This window comes from Thermobia domestica, chromosome 15, assembly GCF_964235325.1.
Source record: "Thermobia domestica chromosome 15, izTheDome1.hap1.1, whole genome shotgun sequence".
Taxonomy (NCBI): Eukaryota; Metazoa; Arthropoda; class Insecta; order Zygentoma; family Lepismatidae; genus Thermobia; species Thermobia domestica.
Window position 1 is genome coordinate 143,781,211 of NC_137468.1, and position 13,755 is coordinate 143,794,965.

Here is a 13,755-nt window from a genome sequence, read left to right on the forward strand (position 1 = left end):
AATCAGAATATTTACTTTCAACAGGATAGTGCGTCACCCTACTATGCGTTAAATGTTTGGGAATTGTTAAATGTTGATTTTGAGGGCATGTGGATAGGACGACGTGGAGCATGGGGGCCATCAAGGTTACCAGACCTAAAATTACCTGACTTTTTCTTGTAAGGTGTATTGGAAGATTTTGTTTACAGTCTGAAACCAAAATCAATTCCTGAGTTAAGAGAAGCAATTTCCGGCAAATTTTCTAAAATTAACGTAGAAGTGTGTCAAAAGGTTTGTAGGAGTGTTGTTAGTAGGGTTCGACATTGTATTGAACAAAAAGGTGGCATTTTGAAAATTTTAATTAATCTCAATGAGTGGCGTTATTTTATTGTTTTCATGAAGCAATACTCAATTTCTCAAAGAAACTACTGTACTTTATTTTATACATTTAATTAATATAATAAATTAGAGCAATTAAAAAAGGTGTTACTTATGCCGCACCATGTATTATATTCATATGGTTTACTACAATTGCAGCTCTACATTGATAGAATTGACAATACATTGCCAACTGAATATAACTTTATACTTATAAACCATTAAAACTCAGAAACTTAAGGAAACATATTAAGATGCATGTTACTCAATAGCTGCTTAGCTTTACCATCCTAGTGTTTGGAGCTGTAGCGACTCAATGGTAGAGCGTTCACTTCTGGTGCACGAGGTTTCTGGTTCGATCTCAGCTCTCACCAAGTGAATTTTGTAGTGGACAAACACTCTGTTCGTGGCTTTTCCCGGGGGTTTTCCGTTTCATTCATTCTACTACTATAATTATCCATCTCATCCATCACCTCTCCCGTAGCCTCGATGCACAATCGTGGGACGTTAAACTAAAAAAAGTCTGAGTTTATAACCGCTATATGGGTTTGCATAATTCGTTTCTTACTTTTATTTTTGTATGTCCTAGCATATCATACAACTCTAGCATATCATGTAACTTAGTTACTAGTGTCTATTCTAACTTATACTTACCTTGTCGTTTATCTCTGGGAAAATAGTGCTGAGGTTGAAATTTGTCAAGGTTCCACTTGAATTTACTGCCGCACTATTGCCAGTACCTGGTGAAGAAGTCACTGTATCCATTGGTAGTCGAGGAGGTGTTGACAAAAGCGGATTTTGTGAACACTGTAGAGGGGACAACAAGGTAGCTTCAGGTCGTGTAGCAATTAAGTTAGTCTGAGGTAATACGGATGCACAAGTAACTGGGAACGGGTTGCGAGAAGAATGACCTGTTTGTGACGGGTTACTCTGTTGTCGATGAATGTTTCCATGCGGATATAAGCTTGGCTGTGACGGTGGTGTTAGAAAAGTATGATGGTGGTGACTCAAATACGAACCAGCAGAAGTGTCCTCCAAAGGCGAGCCTATTCCTGGTACTGTAAGATAATTATTAAGGCCAACATCCGAAACAAGTGTATTAGGTATAGGCTCCTGTGCCTTCTTCCTAGTGTTTTTGTGACTAGATTTGGTCATAGTATAATTTGTACTGGAGGTTTCTGTCTGCGATGATGCACTAGTAACACACGTATTACGGTGCTGCATCGAATTATTTCCGCTATTTCTAGCTTGATTCGTTCTCTCATTACTCGATATAGAATTATGAACAGAGGAATTCGGTTGAGAGTAGACTGTACTTTGATTATTAACTCCATGTACACCACTACTGCCAGCAGTTGATGAAGGAAAGACAAAATTACTCGAAACGTCCGCCATAAAATTAGTACTGAAATCTGGAGGAGTAAATACTGTTGCTGGATTATGTATATTTGATGCTGCAACATTTGGCATGAATGTGGTTGAAGAATAATTTGTTGTCTGTGTTGCACTTCCAAGGCTAGTCGAATAGTTAAATGTGTTACTATAAGGATGATGAGAGTGGTGTTGGAAGTTGTGATTACATATACCACCAGCAGGATGAATGCTTGGATCTTGAGAAGTGTGACTACTTGTATAATTCGATCCCATATTATCAGTTTGTCCAAGAAGAGGACGCGTTACTGAAGGATATTTTTGACTGAAACGATGTGAAGAAACTGACACTGAAGGCATTTTACTCGGTTGATGAACGTTAGTTGCTTCAGGAACATTCTGATTATTTAAGCCAATTAGAGCTTCAGCCGAATAATTACTTGGGGCTTTATATGGCATTCTCGGAATATGCTTTGAATTATTAGACCATTGATGACTATTAGTTGTAGAGAATGTAGTAGTATTATGAGAATTATTAACGACTTCTGATGATGAATATTGTGCAGTTTTGTTGTTATTTTGCGATAACTGTCCTTTTCTTTCTCGGTCATTGTTAGTATTACTACTATTATTACTGCTACTGCTACTAGCATTAGGACTTCTCTTATGGCTGCTGGATCCTGAATTGGTACTTTGGCGTTGTTGGCTACCAGACGAGGGTTTAGAGCTCGATTGTCTTTGTGCTCTACGCACACTTGAATTCCGAGAACTCTGTGAAGATTCCTTTGCTTGATCAACCAACTGACTAACAGACAAGAAATTTCCACTCGTTTGCTGTGTATCATACTCTTGCGATCTGTTTCTATCACGATTTGTTGTCCCAACTACTTTCTCTGTATTATTTCTAGTTTTTCCTACGTTTTCATTATGCTCTATTCTCACGGATTCGCTTGAACAAGGAGCTTTTATGTGATTTTCGTACTGTGACAGATTTAGATTACTTGCATGCATATTGAAACTTCTGCCTAATGGTGACGAACTTGTTCCTAACGCTAAATCTCCAACTAACGTTGGGAGTGTTGAAGGTGTTATGTGTTGATCGGGGTTTATAGTTTGCATTAAACTACCATGAGGCAAAATTTTGCCTTCCGTTGGCTGCGAAATATGCCACGGGTACGATGAATTGTGATAAATGCTTTGTTGTGGTGTAATGTTAGTATGCGGCTGAGAATTATGAGGTATAACATTTCCTGTCCTGTTGTGATGATCAGAATTTGAGAACCCATGGCTATGCACTTGATTGTCATTCGCAAAAGGCAGTTGATTATAAAGAGAATTAGTGGTTCCCAAATTCGGAAGATTTGAAGTAAAAGCATCAGAACCATAATTCTTCCCTAGTTGATTTTGCATGTGAGGAGCAGTATTGACGCTTGGTACAAACGACGAGGAACTAGTAACGAACATGGATGATGAATCCTGAGGAACTCCCGAGGCTGTCATCCAATTTACCATAGAATGCCGTTTGGAACTTTGTTCTCTGGAGTGTTTGTCACTGGAACATGAGTTTACTGTACTGAAACTAGGGTTACACTCCGAACCAGAGGTAACTCTATTTTGTACTGCGGAATTATTAACACTGTTCTGTCCCGTTGAAAATATATCATGGTATGCCGTGGAGCTCTTCTGTTCTTTACTAGAAATGTGTGTTTGCAAGCTGTTATTTTTCACTTGAGAATTTGTAATTGGCTCTTGCGAAGATCCATTAACATTGGTCGTAGGCATGTACTTTTTGTGAGACGTTGAGCTGTTACTTTGCACTGACTGTGGAAAGGGAGCAGAAATTTGTGCTGCTGTAGGTGTGAAGTGACTTGTCACCGCGGTCACTGGCGATAAGGTTGACCATGACATTATTCCTGTGTTTGAAGCACTTTGAGCCACTGAAAATGAACTCGAAAGCTTACTCTGTTCACTAGCTGTTCCCAACATTTGATAATAAGTGGGTGTTACCGAGAAACTTTTGCTTTGGAAGTCACTGAACAAATTGTACGAAAATGTTGAGTTTGTTACGTGCGAAAATGATGGATATGTCTTCATCGGCATTGACGTGGTTGATTCAAACGAGTTGGCTTTTGCTGATGAATCCTGTGAGTAAATATTTTTCGATGATTCATGTGTTATACTCGTAGCTTGTTCTTTTGATTGAGATAAACAATGATCCTTAGTTCCATTGTTCTGTGTTGGTGCGATCACATGTTCATTTATATTTGGCACATATGCTGATTGAGTATGTTCTGAAGTCAGCAATGGTCCCTGAACTGGGTTGAAATGGCCATCAATATGCGATCTTCCATTTTTATAATGATAGTTGATAGACGTATTTATGACTTTGGAGGTTTCTGCTTGTGTGGTTTTCACAGAGTCTGCATGTCTCGCAACTGCATCACTAAGAGGATAGTATTTAGATGGAGAAACATCCTGTGCAATGAAATTACTGGAATCATTTCTTGAAGATTGATAATTTTTATTACCTTCTGAACTTTGATTATTTGCCATTTTAGTACGACCACTATACATTTCTAAAGTATTAAAGGACTCGTTACACGGTTCATTAAAATCAGTCTGTGCGGAAGATGAGCTCTTCATCTTAAAAGCTGCATGGCTTTTGTTTGTAGACTTGCTATTTTGTTCTAATTTCTCGCCATGATCAGACTCCGTTGAAACAGTCTGAACACCAATTCCTGCTGTAAGCTGAATTTTATCATTAGTTTGTACAGAAACGGACATCATTGATGGAGTGTTAATGATAGAAGTTTTTGAGCTTGAAGAATCGACGGACGATACAGTATTCTCTGCTTGCTTATTTGTGGATTCTGATTTCAATGTACTTTTAATATCAGTCTTAGTAACAATTGAAGTTGCATCACCTGATTGATGATTCGTAGATATATTACTCTCAGCCTTATTTGTATCAGACACAGTGTCAGTTATTTGTGCACTAATACTTCTGGGGACGTCCAATATATGAGACAGAAACTGAGAATTTATACTAGAATTGGCTAACGAAGTTAATGAAGGACAGCTTACAAATGTATCTTTGTGAACATCTGCTGTGCTGAGCTGTAACAGCGATGCCTCATGATGCGTGCTTATGTCAGCACTGATTTTTTGTTCCTGAGACACAATAGTATGATCCGATTTTCCTGTAGATGAAACCAATGGGAAAGCCAAAAGAAAGGCAGCAGTTGGAGAAATAGCCTCTGATTGGCCTGTAGGTACTTGCAAACTTGCAAATAAATCGTTTGAAAAGCTACTTGGCAAAGATACAGAAAGAGTTATTCCCTGAGATTCATTCACATCATTATGTTTATCAAATTCCATTGGATGAACACTCTGAGGCAACCCGAGAGTGAGTTCTGCTGAAGTGTTAAATGTGGGAAATAAGTTAGGATCACTAACGTTTCCTCCCCTTTCAAATATTGAAACGTTTGCACGAACCGTGTCTGAAGAACTACTTGTAATCAATGTTGAGTTTTCTATATTTTGTGCAGATGAGTAACTAGTATTTAAGGACAAAACTGTTGTACTGTCACTACTAGCTGTAATAGTTTTCCCCACAGAAATATGTGCTTTATCTTGGTTTGACGATGAGCTATCAGATTTGTCTGAAGGTATTACATTTGTTTCGAGTGAAACTTTACGTTCAGGTTCGGACGAAAGAGTATTATTATTATTTGTATTTGTATCACTCGTTGTTGTAACTGTATTATTACTATTTTGCACTGAAATGTGATTCTCAGCCATCGTTGTATCAGACTTTCCTTGTTCTTTCAACACAGTGCACATGTTGGCTTCTTTCACCGACAGTTGTGTGATACTATTATTTATATTTGGAGAATTCTCTTGGAGTTCTACATGCAAAGACTCATTATTATTATTATTATTATTATTATTATTATTATTATTTGAAGCAATGTGTTCATCCGCAGTGCTCTTTGAAGATACACTGTTTACATTCGTAGTAGCTGCGGTAGTAACAACTGTTTCCAATGACGAACTATTAACTATATCTGTAGTTGATGTAGAACATTGCCATCTTTCAAATGACAAATTCTTCATGTTCCCACCCTCATTCTCTGTCGTTGAGGCACCTTCCGTCTCTTTAGAAGTTGTCTGGAGATTAACTTCTCCAAGCAGTTCGCCAGTGTCCATATTTTCTGCAACCTCCAATGAGTAATCATTTTCTAACACAACATGCATACTTTCTGGGCTTATAACTTCATATGTGTCCTCAATACAAGAGGAGCTGGGTATGGCATCTGAATTTACAGCTTTCGTAGCTGACGATATATTATCCGTTGTAGATTCGCCTGCATTTTTATCATTTTCACTTTGTTTCTCTGAGTTTTCCGGTTGCACTAGCGAAGAAACAGAAATAGCAGAATTATCTTGGTTGTTAACGTCCACAGAACTTTTACTTGCTACACTGGAAATTTCTACAGTATCTTTGTTCAATGTGCTATCTGTACTCTTTTCAGTTTCATGTTGGATACCTGTCGACAAAGAAATCTTTTCTGAAGGGACTGGTGTTTCTTCAGCGACAGTTTCACTTTCAGCGTGTTTTTCAGTTTGATTACTCGTCGCTTGCTCGACTTCTTCTTCTAACTCGCATACTATTGTTTCTCTGTTTTCAATGCTTTCAGAAACCACATGTTTTTCATTTCCAGAATTCTTACTTGCAACTTCTTGGGAGCTTTCCGAAGAACTTGTAACATTTATAGTGTCTGAAACTGAACCCGTAGACTCAAGTGATATATTAGCCACATCACAAGTTGTGGGGCTGGATTCAGCTGTTGAATTTCTAATATCTGGCTTAAATTTCTTACTTCTTTGCTCTTCTGTAGATTCAAGCTTTCTCTTATTCTCTTCTTTCTGTTCTACTGGGGTGTTCGATTTTGAGGTATCTCCGCACATGTCCTCTACCATCTCTACATCATCATCATGACGACCATTCGAACTGCTACTCTCTTTAACAGTGTTTGTTTCTGTTCCAAAGAAGTCACTGTTTCCTACTTCTTTTCCTTTTGTTTTAGCATTCTGTTCAGAAGATTTATCTCTCTCTAAAATATCACAGTATGTCTTTGACTGAGTGACAATTGTCGTACTACTACTACTACTAATAGCAGTAGTAGTAACAGAAACAGAAGTAGTAGTAGCACTACTAGTAGTAATGGCATTACTATCAACTACTTCTGAAGATTCACTTAACTGGTTCTGTTCTTTGCTCTGCTCTGAAGATGTTGTTGCTGTCGGCATTTTACTAACTTCCACAGCTCCTGAATTATCCTGCGTTGTCACTTGTGGTGATACAGAGCTTTCCTTTATCGTGGAAACAGTTTTCGAACCAGATCCTTGCTTTGGTGGTCGACGAATTGGAAGTGCCGGAATTGGAACTTTATTCACAAATGTAGTTACCGTATCACTTGATTTAGATTTTGCAGGAGCTGGAGCTATTGGCGGCTTTATTACCGGAGCGGAACTTCTTACTGTTTGCGTCATGATCACTGGCTGCTGATTAACTATGAATTGCGGTGTGATATATTTAGGGGTTATCACAGGCTGTGGAGCTAACACTGGCAAGATATTCCCGTTTGGTAAGACAATCGCCGATGTCAACCCAAGATTAGGTCCACACGAAACATCCGTTTGAAGAATTGGCACATTTGGATTAACTACTGTGGTCTGTAATCCAGTAGCCATTATGGGAGCTGTAAGGAGGGATTTAGTGACAATCACTGTATCCTGACAACCGTTAGCACTAGAGAACACAAGGGAACTTGGAGACGATGACGTCACAAGAACGCTTCTAGTCTGTACGCTTGTTGTCAACACAATACACGGTCCATTAGGTAAAGCATTGAGGCACGTTGTTGGTTTGGGTAAACTTCGAGGCACGGATGATTGAAGGACGATAATTCCCGGCGGTAGTTCAGCAGCAGGAGGGGCTGTTTGAATCACGTCAGATGCACCAATGTTGCTATTAACAAGAACGGGAACAGGCAAAGGTGGAGTTTCTAACACTGGGGTTACACTATTCACATTATTGTTTAGTCCCAAAAGCTGGGCTACAGTAGGCTGCTTCTGCAAAGGCTTTGCAACAATCTTCTCAACAACTATGCTCTTGGATAGTTCATCTCCTTCTGCGACACTACCATTTGTAAGAACATTGGGACAAGTTACTTGTGTTTGAATAGTATTGACGTTATTATTTGCAGAAGCACTCGTTGATGTGACCGTTGTAGTAGTTATAACGCCGTTTATTTCGGGCACCTGCTTTACATTTTCCACTGACGATTTCTTGGATGGACCTTAAAGAAAAATAGGAAGGTATAAACCATGAATAAGCTATATATATATCACACACTATCTTGTTTCTATTTTTGTGGAATTTTCTGCTGACCCAAGCCTTTAGTTGAACTCACTTGTAGTTATGACAAATGGTAAACATTCTAAATATTCATTGTAAAATGGACCTTGAACAATCCAATCCTGTACGGCGCGCATATTCTTGGAACCAATTAACCGCGTTATGCAAGTTAATCCTGTATTATTCCGCTCTTGTCACTGTCTTCCACTTCTTCCTCATAGAATTTTCACTTATTGTTATATTAAGAAATGGTCACTTACATGCAATTGAATATCGAGGAGAAACTTAAAAAAGAAAAAAAGAAATAGGAACCATATATAAAATCAAATGCAGATAGTTAATATCGCATAAGAAAAACAAAAAGAAAAAAGTCAAGGAAAAATACAACACAAGAAGCAACAGACATTTTGTATGTAACTAACTAACTAATCATATGGTCTATAGAACCCGGAGGTTTAATGCCGCGTTCACAGAAGCTCTCCATTGACTTCTATCCTTAGCTAGCTAGATCCAGTTTCTACTTTGTATTCCTATTTCTGCCATCTTAATATTGTCCTCCTATCTGCGCCTACGTCTTCCTAATGGTCGTTTTTCTATTGGACTTCCAGTTAAGATTTTGAAAGCGTTCATACTTTCTTCCATTCTGGCTACATGACCTGCCTACCTGAGCCTTCTAAATTTAATTACAGTAACAATCTTTGGTGAACGGTATAAATTATGGAGTTCCTGAGGTTATGAAGTTTCCGCCATTCCCATTCCTGTTCTTCTTGGGTCCGAATATTTATCTCAGGATCTTGTTCTCAAATACTTTCAGTCTATGTTCTTCCCTCAGAGTAAGCGACCATGTCTCGCAACCACACAGAACAACAGGCATGATTATCGTTTTATATATTTCAAGCTTTAAACTCCTCGACAGAATTCGCGACGACAAGGTATTTTGAACTGAATAATAACAAGAATTCCCTGCTTTTAGTCGACATTTAATTTCTTCGTGAATATGGTTTTCGTCTGTTAATATTGATCCTAGACATTTGAAAGTATCCACTTTATCACAAGTATTATTTGATATTTTAACGCATCCATAGTTGCCGTATTATGTTCCGACGAACTTATATGTATTTAATGTTCAATAAAATACTAAGTTTTTTCAAGTTTCTTCAAAGTATTTTACTTCTGGAACTGATTTACAATCACCTCTGCGACTTTGAAACATCAGGGAAGCAGCACATTTCATTCAATGTGGAAAATGACTCTTCTACCTTAGACTATCTTTTTCTTGCAAAGAACCTTCAACTATCCTTCCCTTATTAAATGAGACTTACAAACGCTGCAGGTGACCAAAAATTACCTAAACAATAATCTACTTATAGGACTTAAAGAATACAGTTAACGTTTTATACAGCAACACATAACGGACCTCAGTCCTGAGGAAATTACACAAATAGATAGATAGATAGAGAGAGAGAGAGAAAGAGAGAGAGAGAGGGAGAGAGAATTATAAGTATGTGGTATAAAAATATCAGCAGCAAACGATACATGAGACTACATGAAAAAGAAGTAAAAAGAAAGTAATATTAAAAAAGTTAAAGATTCAGAAATAATATTTAAAAAAGAGAAAAGAAAAATTAATCAAATAAGTGAGTAAACAAAGGTGAAAATGAATAAAGGAGCGTAACCTCCGGGATGCATATCAGAGAGAAAGAGGAAGGTCTTCTTGAAGGAAACATTACCTGAGTGCAGAAACGTCGCGCGTCGCAACAGTTCAAGAATGTTTACAGATGCCATTTTTATAACTTGGGCTTAGCAGAAAATTCATTAGAATATCTTAACTATAAATATTTACACTTTATATTTTACAATGACTTTTTAAAAATAAAATTTTGTAAAATAATATAAAGTTTATTTATAAATATTTACGAAAGTCATAAAACATATATGTTTTTAATCTACGGGCGAACAGAGGAGGGAGATTCACTCGTTTTTAATTGATTTTAAATCCAAGAAGTGGGAATGACTGCGAAGCTTCAAACAGTGTACATTATATTCCATATCACTGAAATCTAATATTTAACGAAACATGTATTGGATCATATTTTATATATATATATATATATATATCAAATCAGAGGGAGAAGTATCTATACCAAATAAGGGAATAAGCTTACCCTTCATTCATAACTGGTTTTAATCCCAAGCACGACTATTACGGAATAGTCAAAGAATATATGTATAATATTGTATCAAAACTGAACGAGTTTTATATGTTATCGTGTAAAGAAAAAAAAAAAAAATAGAGGGGCTGTACGACTACTTTAATCTTTACTGATAACAGCTTTATACAGAATGAATGATTGGGAAGCCTTAAAGGAAATGTACGACAATATTACAACAAATTCGAACAGTTTTAACGGAAATTATCGTGGAACTATTTGTGATGGGAAAGTAATACATTCTACATGAGGGAGTTCCTTTTACCGTTTATTGCTGACTGCTTTTCATCCCAAACACCGAGAACAGCGGGAAAGAATTTAAACATGTAGATTATATTGTATCAAAACCGATTGAATTTTAGAAAATTTATCGCGGAACTCTACAAGAAAAAAAAAAAAAAAAAAAAAAATGTGGGGGTGCTAGGAGAATATTACTTTATTATATAGAAAAAAACTTGGCGTAATAGCTCAATTGTGCTCCAACGCCATCTGTCAGCGACCGGCTGAACTACATCCAACCTAACGACAAGCACATGGTGAGCGCGCTGCGTCGCACTGCCACTAACCGACGTATCGAGAGCTTTCTAGACCTAGTCACGATTTTCATTCACGTGACTCCCCAAGTTTCTCACGACGCTGGGTGGACGCCGAAAATTGGGATGCCCTGGCCGGGAATTGAACCCGGGACCACGTGAACGTGAGTCCAACGCTGTAACCACTAGACTACGGTGTCCTCTACTTTACTATTTACTGATTTTGACTTCCTGTAGAGGGGATGATCAGGAAGACTCAAAGAAAATGTACGACATATAACACAAAAATCGAACATTTTTGTTTTTACCGAACATTACTGTGGAACATATTTTTGAAATTGCGAGTGGAGGTGGGGTACGGAATGACTTTACCCTTTTATTCTTGGTAGATTTTAACCCCAAGCGCAACAGTGATGGCCTAAGGTGCGAGATCAGTTCGAAATATAGCAGAAAAAAACACAATTTTTTAATATTATAGGAACAAAAAGTAGGTTTCAAATAATACAACTTACTCTTCTTTGCTCCTTCTACAAATGAAACTGCGTTCTCAGCATTTTCTACTGATTTATTGTTCCTTTGAAGAGGTCTTTTGCGAACTCCTATGACATACGGAGGACGTGGAAGTGAGATCCCTGCCTTCAGTAACAGCTCCGTCAACTGCTGGATACGAGTTTGAAGTTCCTCAACGCGACGTTCCATTTGACGAAGTTGTTTCTCTGAAACAAAAATCTCCAAGTAATCACCTAAACACATAACAAAATAAAATACTGAATCTAGTAAAAAAATCGCACGATCAGAGTTGGTGCACGATAGCTGGTAAAATTTCATGACATTGGATATTAAACACTAATATTAGGGGGAGAAGGGAGGGAGGAGAATAGATTGTTAAAGAAATAATATTGCACAGGAAAGCACTACATAATGACATCATCTATTATTTATCTAAGACATTATGTCAGCCAGCGATTAGGCCAAAGATTCAACAGGCGCGGTCGAGATAGGCGATTTTTTTTTTTTTTTTTTTCAGGTACACCTAGAACCAGACCAACACCTAAAGCTTATTTTGTTGCAAGGAAAGAGATTTACGACTTGATTCTGGGGCAGAATAGAGAATCCTATTTAAAATTTTAATATTTCCAGCTCATCATTTATCCGAGAGAATGCAACAAGAGATTCATTTTCCTTTTAATCTGACCGCTCTATTATCTCATTGACTTGATAACTACTACTTGAAGAAGGAGGGTCAGATTTAGTCATTCCTTATACTAAAAAATTTAAGTGTTTTGTCAGAAATATCTATTCATTTATCGTGCTAACGTGGCTGCTCCGGTATTTTATTTTCTTTTTAGTAAAGTTCGAGATGGTTTTGTCTTCTGCTAGCCGGTATATTATATATTCACTTTAGAGAACTATGTATTAATTTTGTCAATTTTCAGGTCTTAAAATCACAATAACCTGTGATAATTGTTAACTGCATTTCAAATGCTTTCGTTTCTACGTAGCTCATAAAGGAAATTGTATTTCAAAATGCATTTAAGTACTCAGAAACTGTGAATATAAGGTACTCAAGTTACCCTTACAAAATTCTCAGTTTCTTCTATCTTAATATTTTGGCTACAGGCCTGCCTAGAAACATAGTAATTATTCTCACCATTCTACCTTACTTCGTTGCTCAGTACATCTATACAAGGGTTCCAGAGAAGAGTGAAACACAGTATTATTACGAATAGACCTTGGGACAGTATGTTTCATTTCACTGATTGTGTTCCATTTAACTTTTTTTTTTTGCTTTCGTTTACCTAATACATGTTGGTGTGAACATGATTTGCGTTGATAGTATTTCAAGCGAATCATGGAAGACTGTATGGCACAGAGCGAAGAAGTGTAAGACTGGGCCGGGACTCGAACCTGGGACCTTCGACGTACAGTGCCGATGCGTTAATCACTACATTACTCAGTCCGCTCCCAAAACAGCCATATACTCTCCCTCTTTGTACCACAATCTAGCTGGTGTGCTTCGATAAATCCAGTGTTTATACTCAGAACATCGCTAACGGTTGCATTACGTTGTCTGAGTGATCAAGGCTCCAGAGAAGAGCCGAAAGCTCGCTATTGCAAGAAGCTTTCAGGAATTACAGCTACCTGTAAGTAGCATAATTACTTAAACATGCTATATTTTACTAAGATTTAAAAGTCATATACTGATACCTTGCATCTACGCCATAATTACTTCTCTTAAGTACAGTAGAAAAAAAAAAAAACAACAACCGGTAATTAAAACACATAATAAGACACAGAAATAACTTACTGCATATTTTATTGAGTTTTCCAAGGAGCAGCTCTTTGTTTTCTTTCTGGAGTTCTTGTATGTGTTCTGCTGCCCTTTGAAGGATATCGATTTTGATGACAGGCGCCGAGGCATCATAATCAGGAAGTAAACTATTTAAATGATTAAAACAATTGTTTATTCTTGTCCTTCTTTCCTTTTCCCATTCTCTACATTTGCTGAAAATACATGAAATTTGTTAGCTATATTTTACTTATAAAACAAAGTAACATTACTGTTAACAACACAGAAATCTCCTATTAATACCGAAAAATTTTTTCACTTCATACAAAAGTTATTTTACTGGCAATTCGTTATGTAGCGTATAGCAAGTAAACATTCATACATTAGTATGATAAAGAGAAATATTGGTACTAAAATCAAAGAATATCAAGGGTTCAAAGAACTGCAATGCTACGATGTCATTCAACACATCGAGCTTAAAATGAAATAAATGAAATCTTTCAGTTTTGCGTCCCATGACTACGTGAAAATGAAATGAAATATTTCAGTTTTACGTCCCAGATTATGGCG

The 13,755-nt window shown here is 37.2% G+C and overlaps 1 protein-coding gene across 2 annotated transcripts in view; it reads right to left on the reverse strand.

Moving 5' to 3' along the window:
• Positions 1-13,755, reverse strand: part of LOC145671280 (uncharacterized) — a 48,335-nt gene that overhangs the window by 24,038 nt on the left and 10,542 nt on the right. For both annotated transcript variants that reach the window (XM_081740228.1, XM_081740227.1), the window contains exons 2-4: positions 13,204-13,400; positions 11,408-11,611; positions 1,012-8,093 (exon numbers count right to left, since the gene is read on the reverse strand). In XM_081740228.1, the coding sequence (XP_081596354.1) occupies positions 1,012-8,093; positions 11,408-11,611; positions 13,204-13,400 (7,483 nt within the window). The remainder of the gene's footprint in view (positions 1-1,011; positions 8,094-11,407; positions 11,612-13,203; positions 13,401-13,755) is intronic.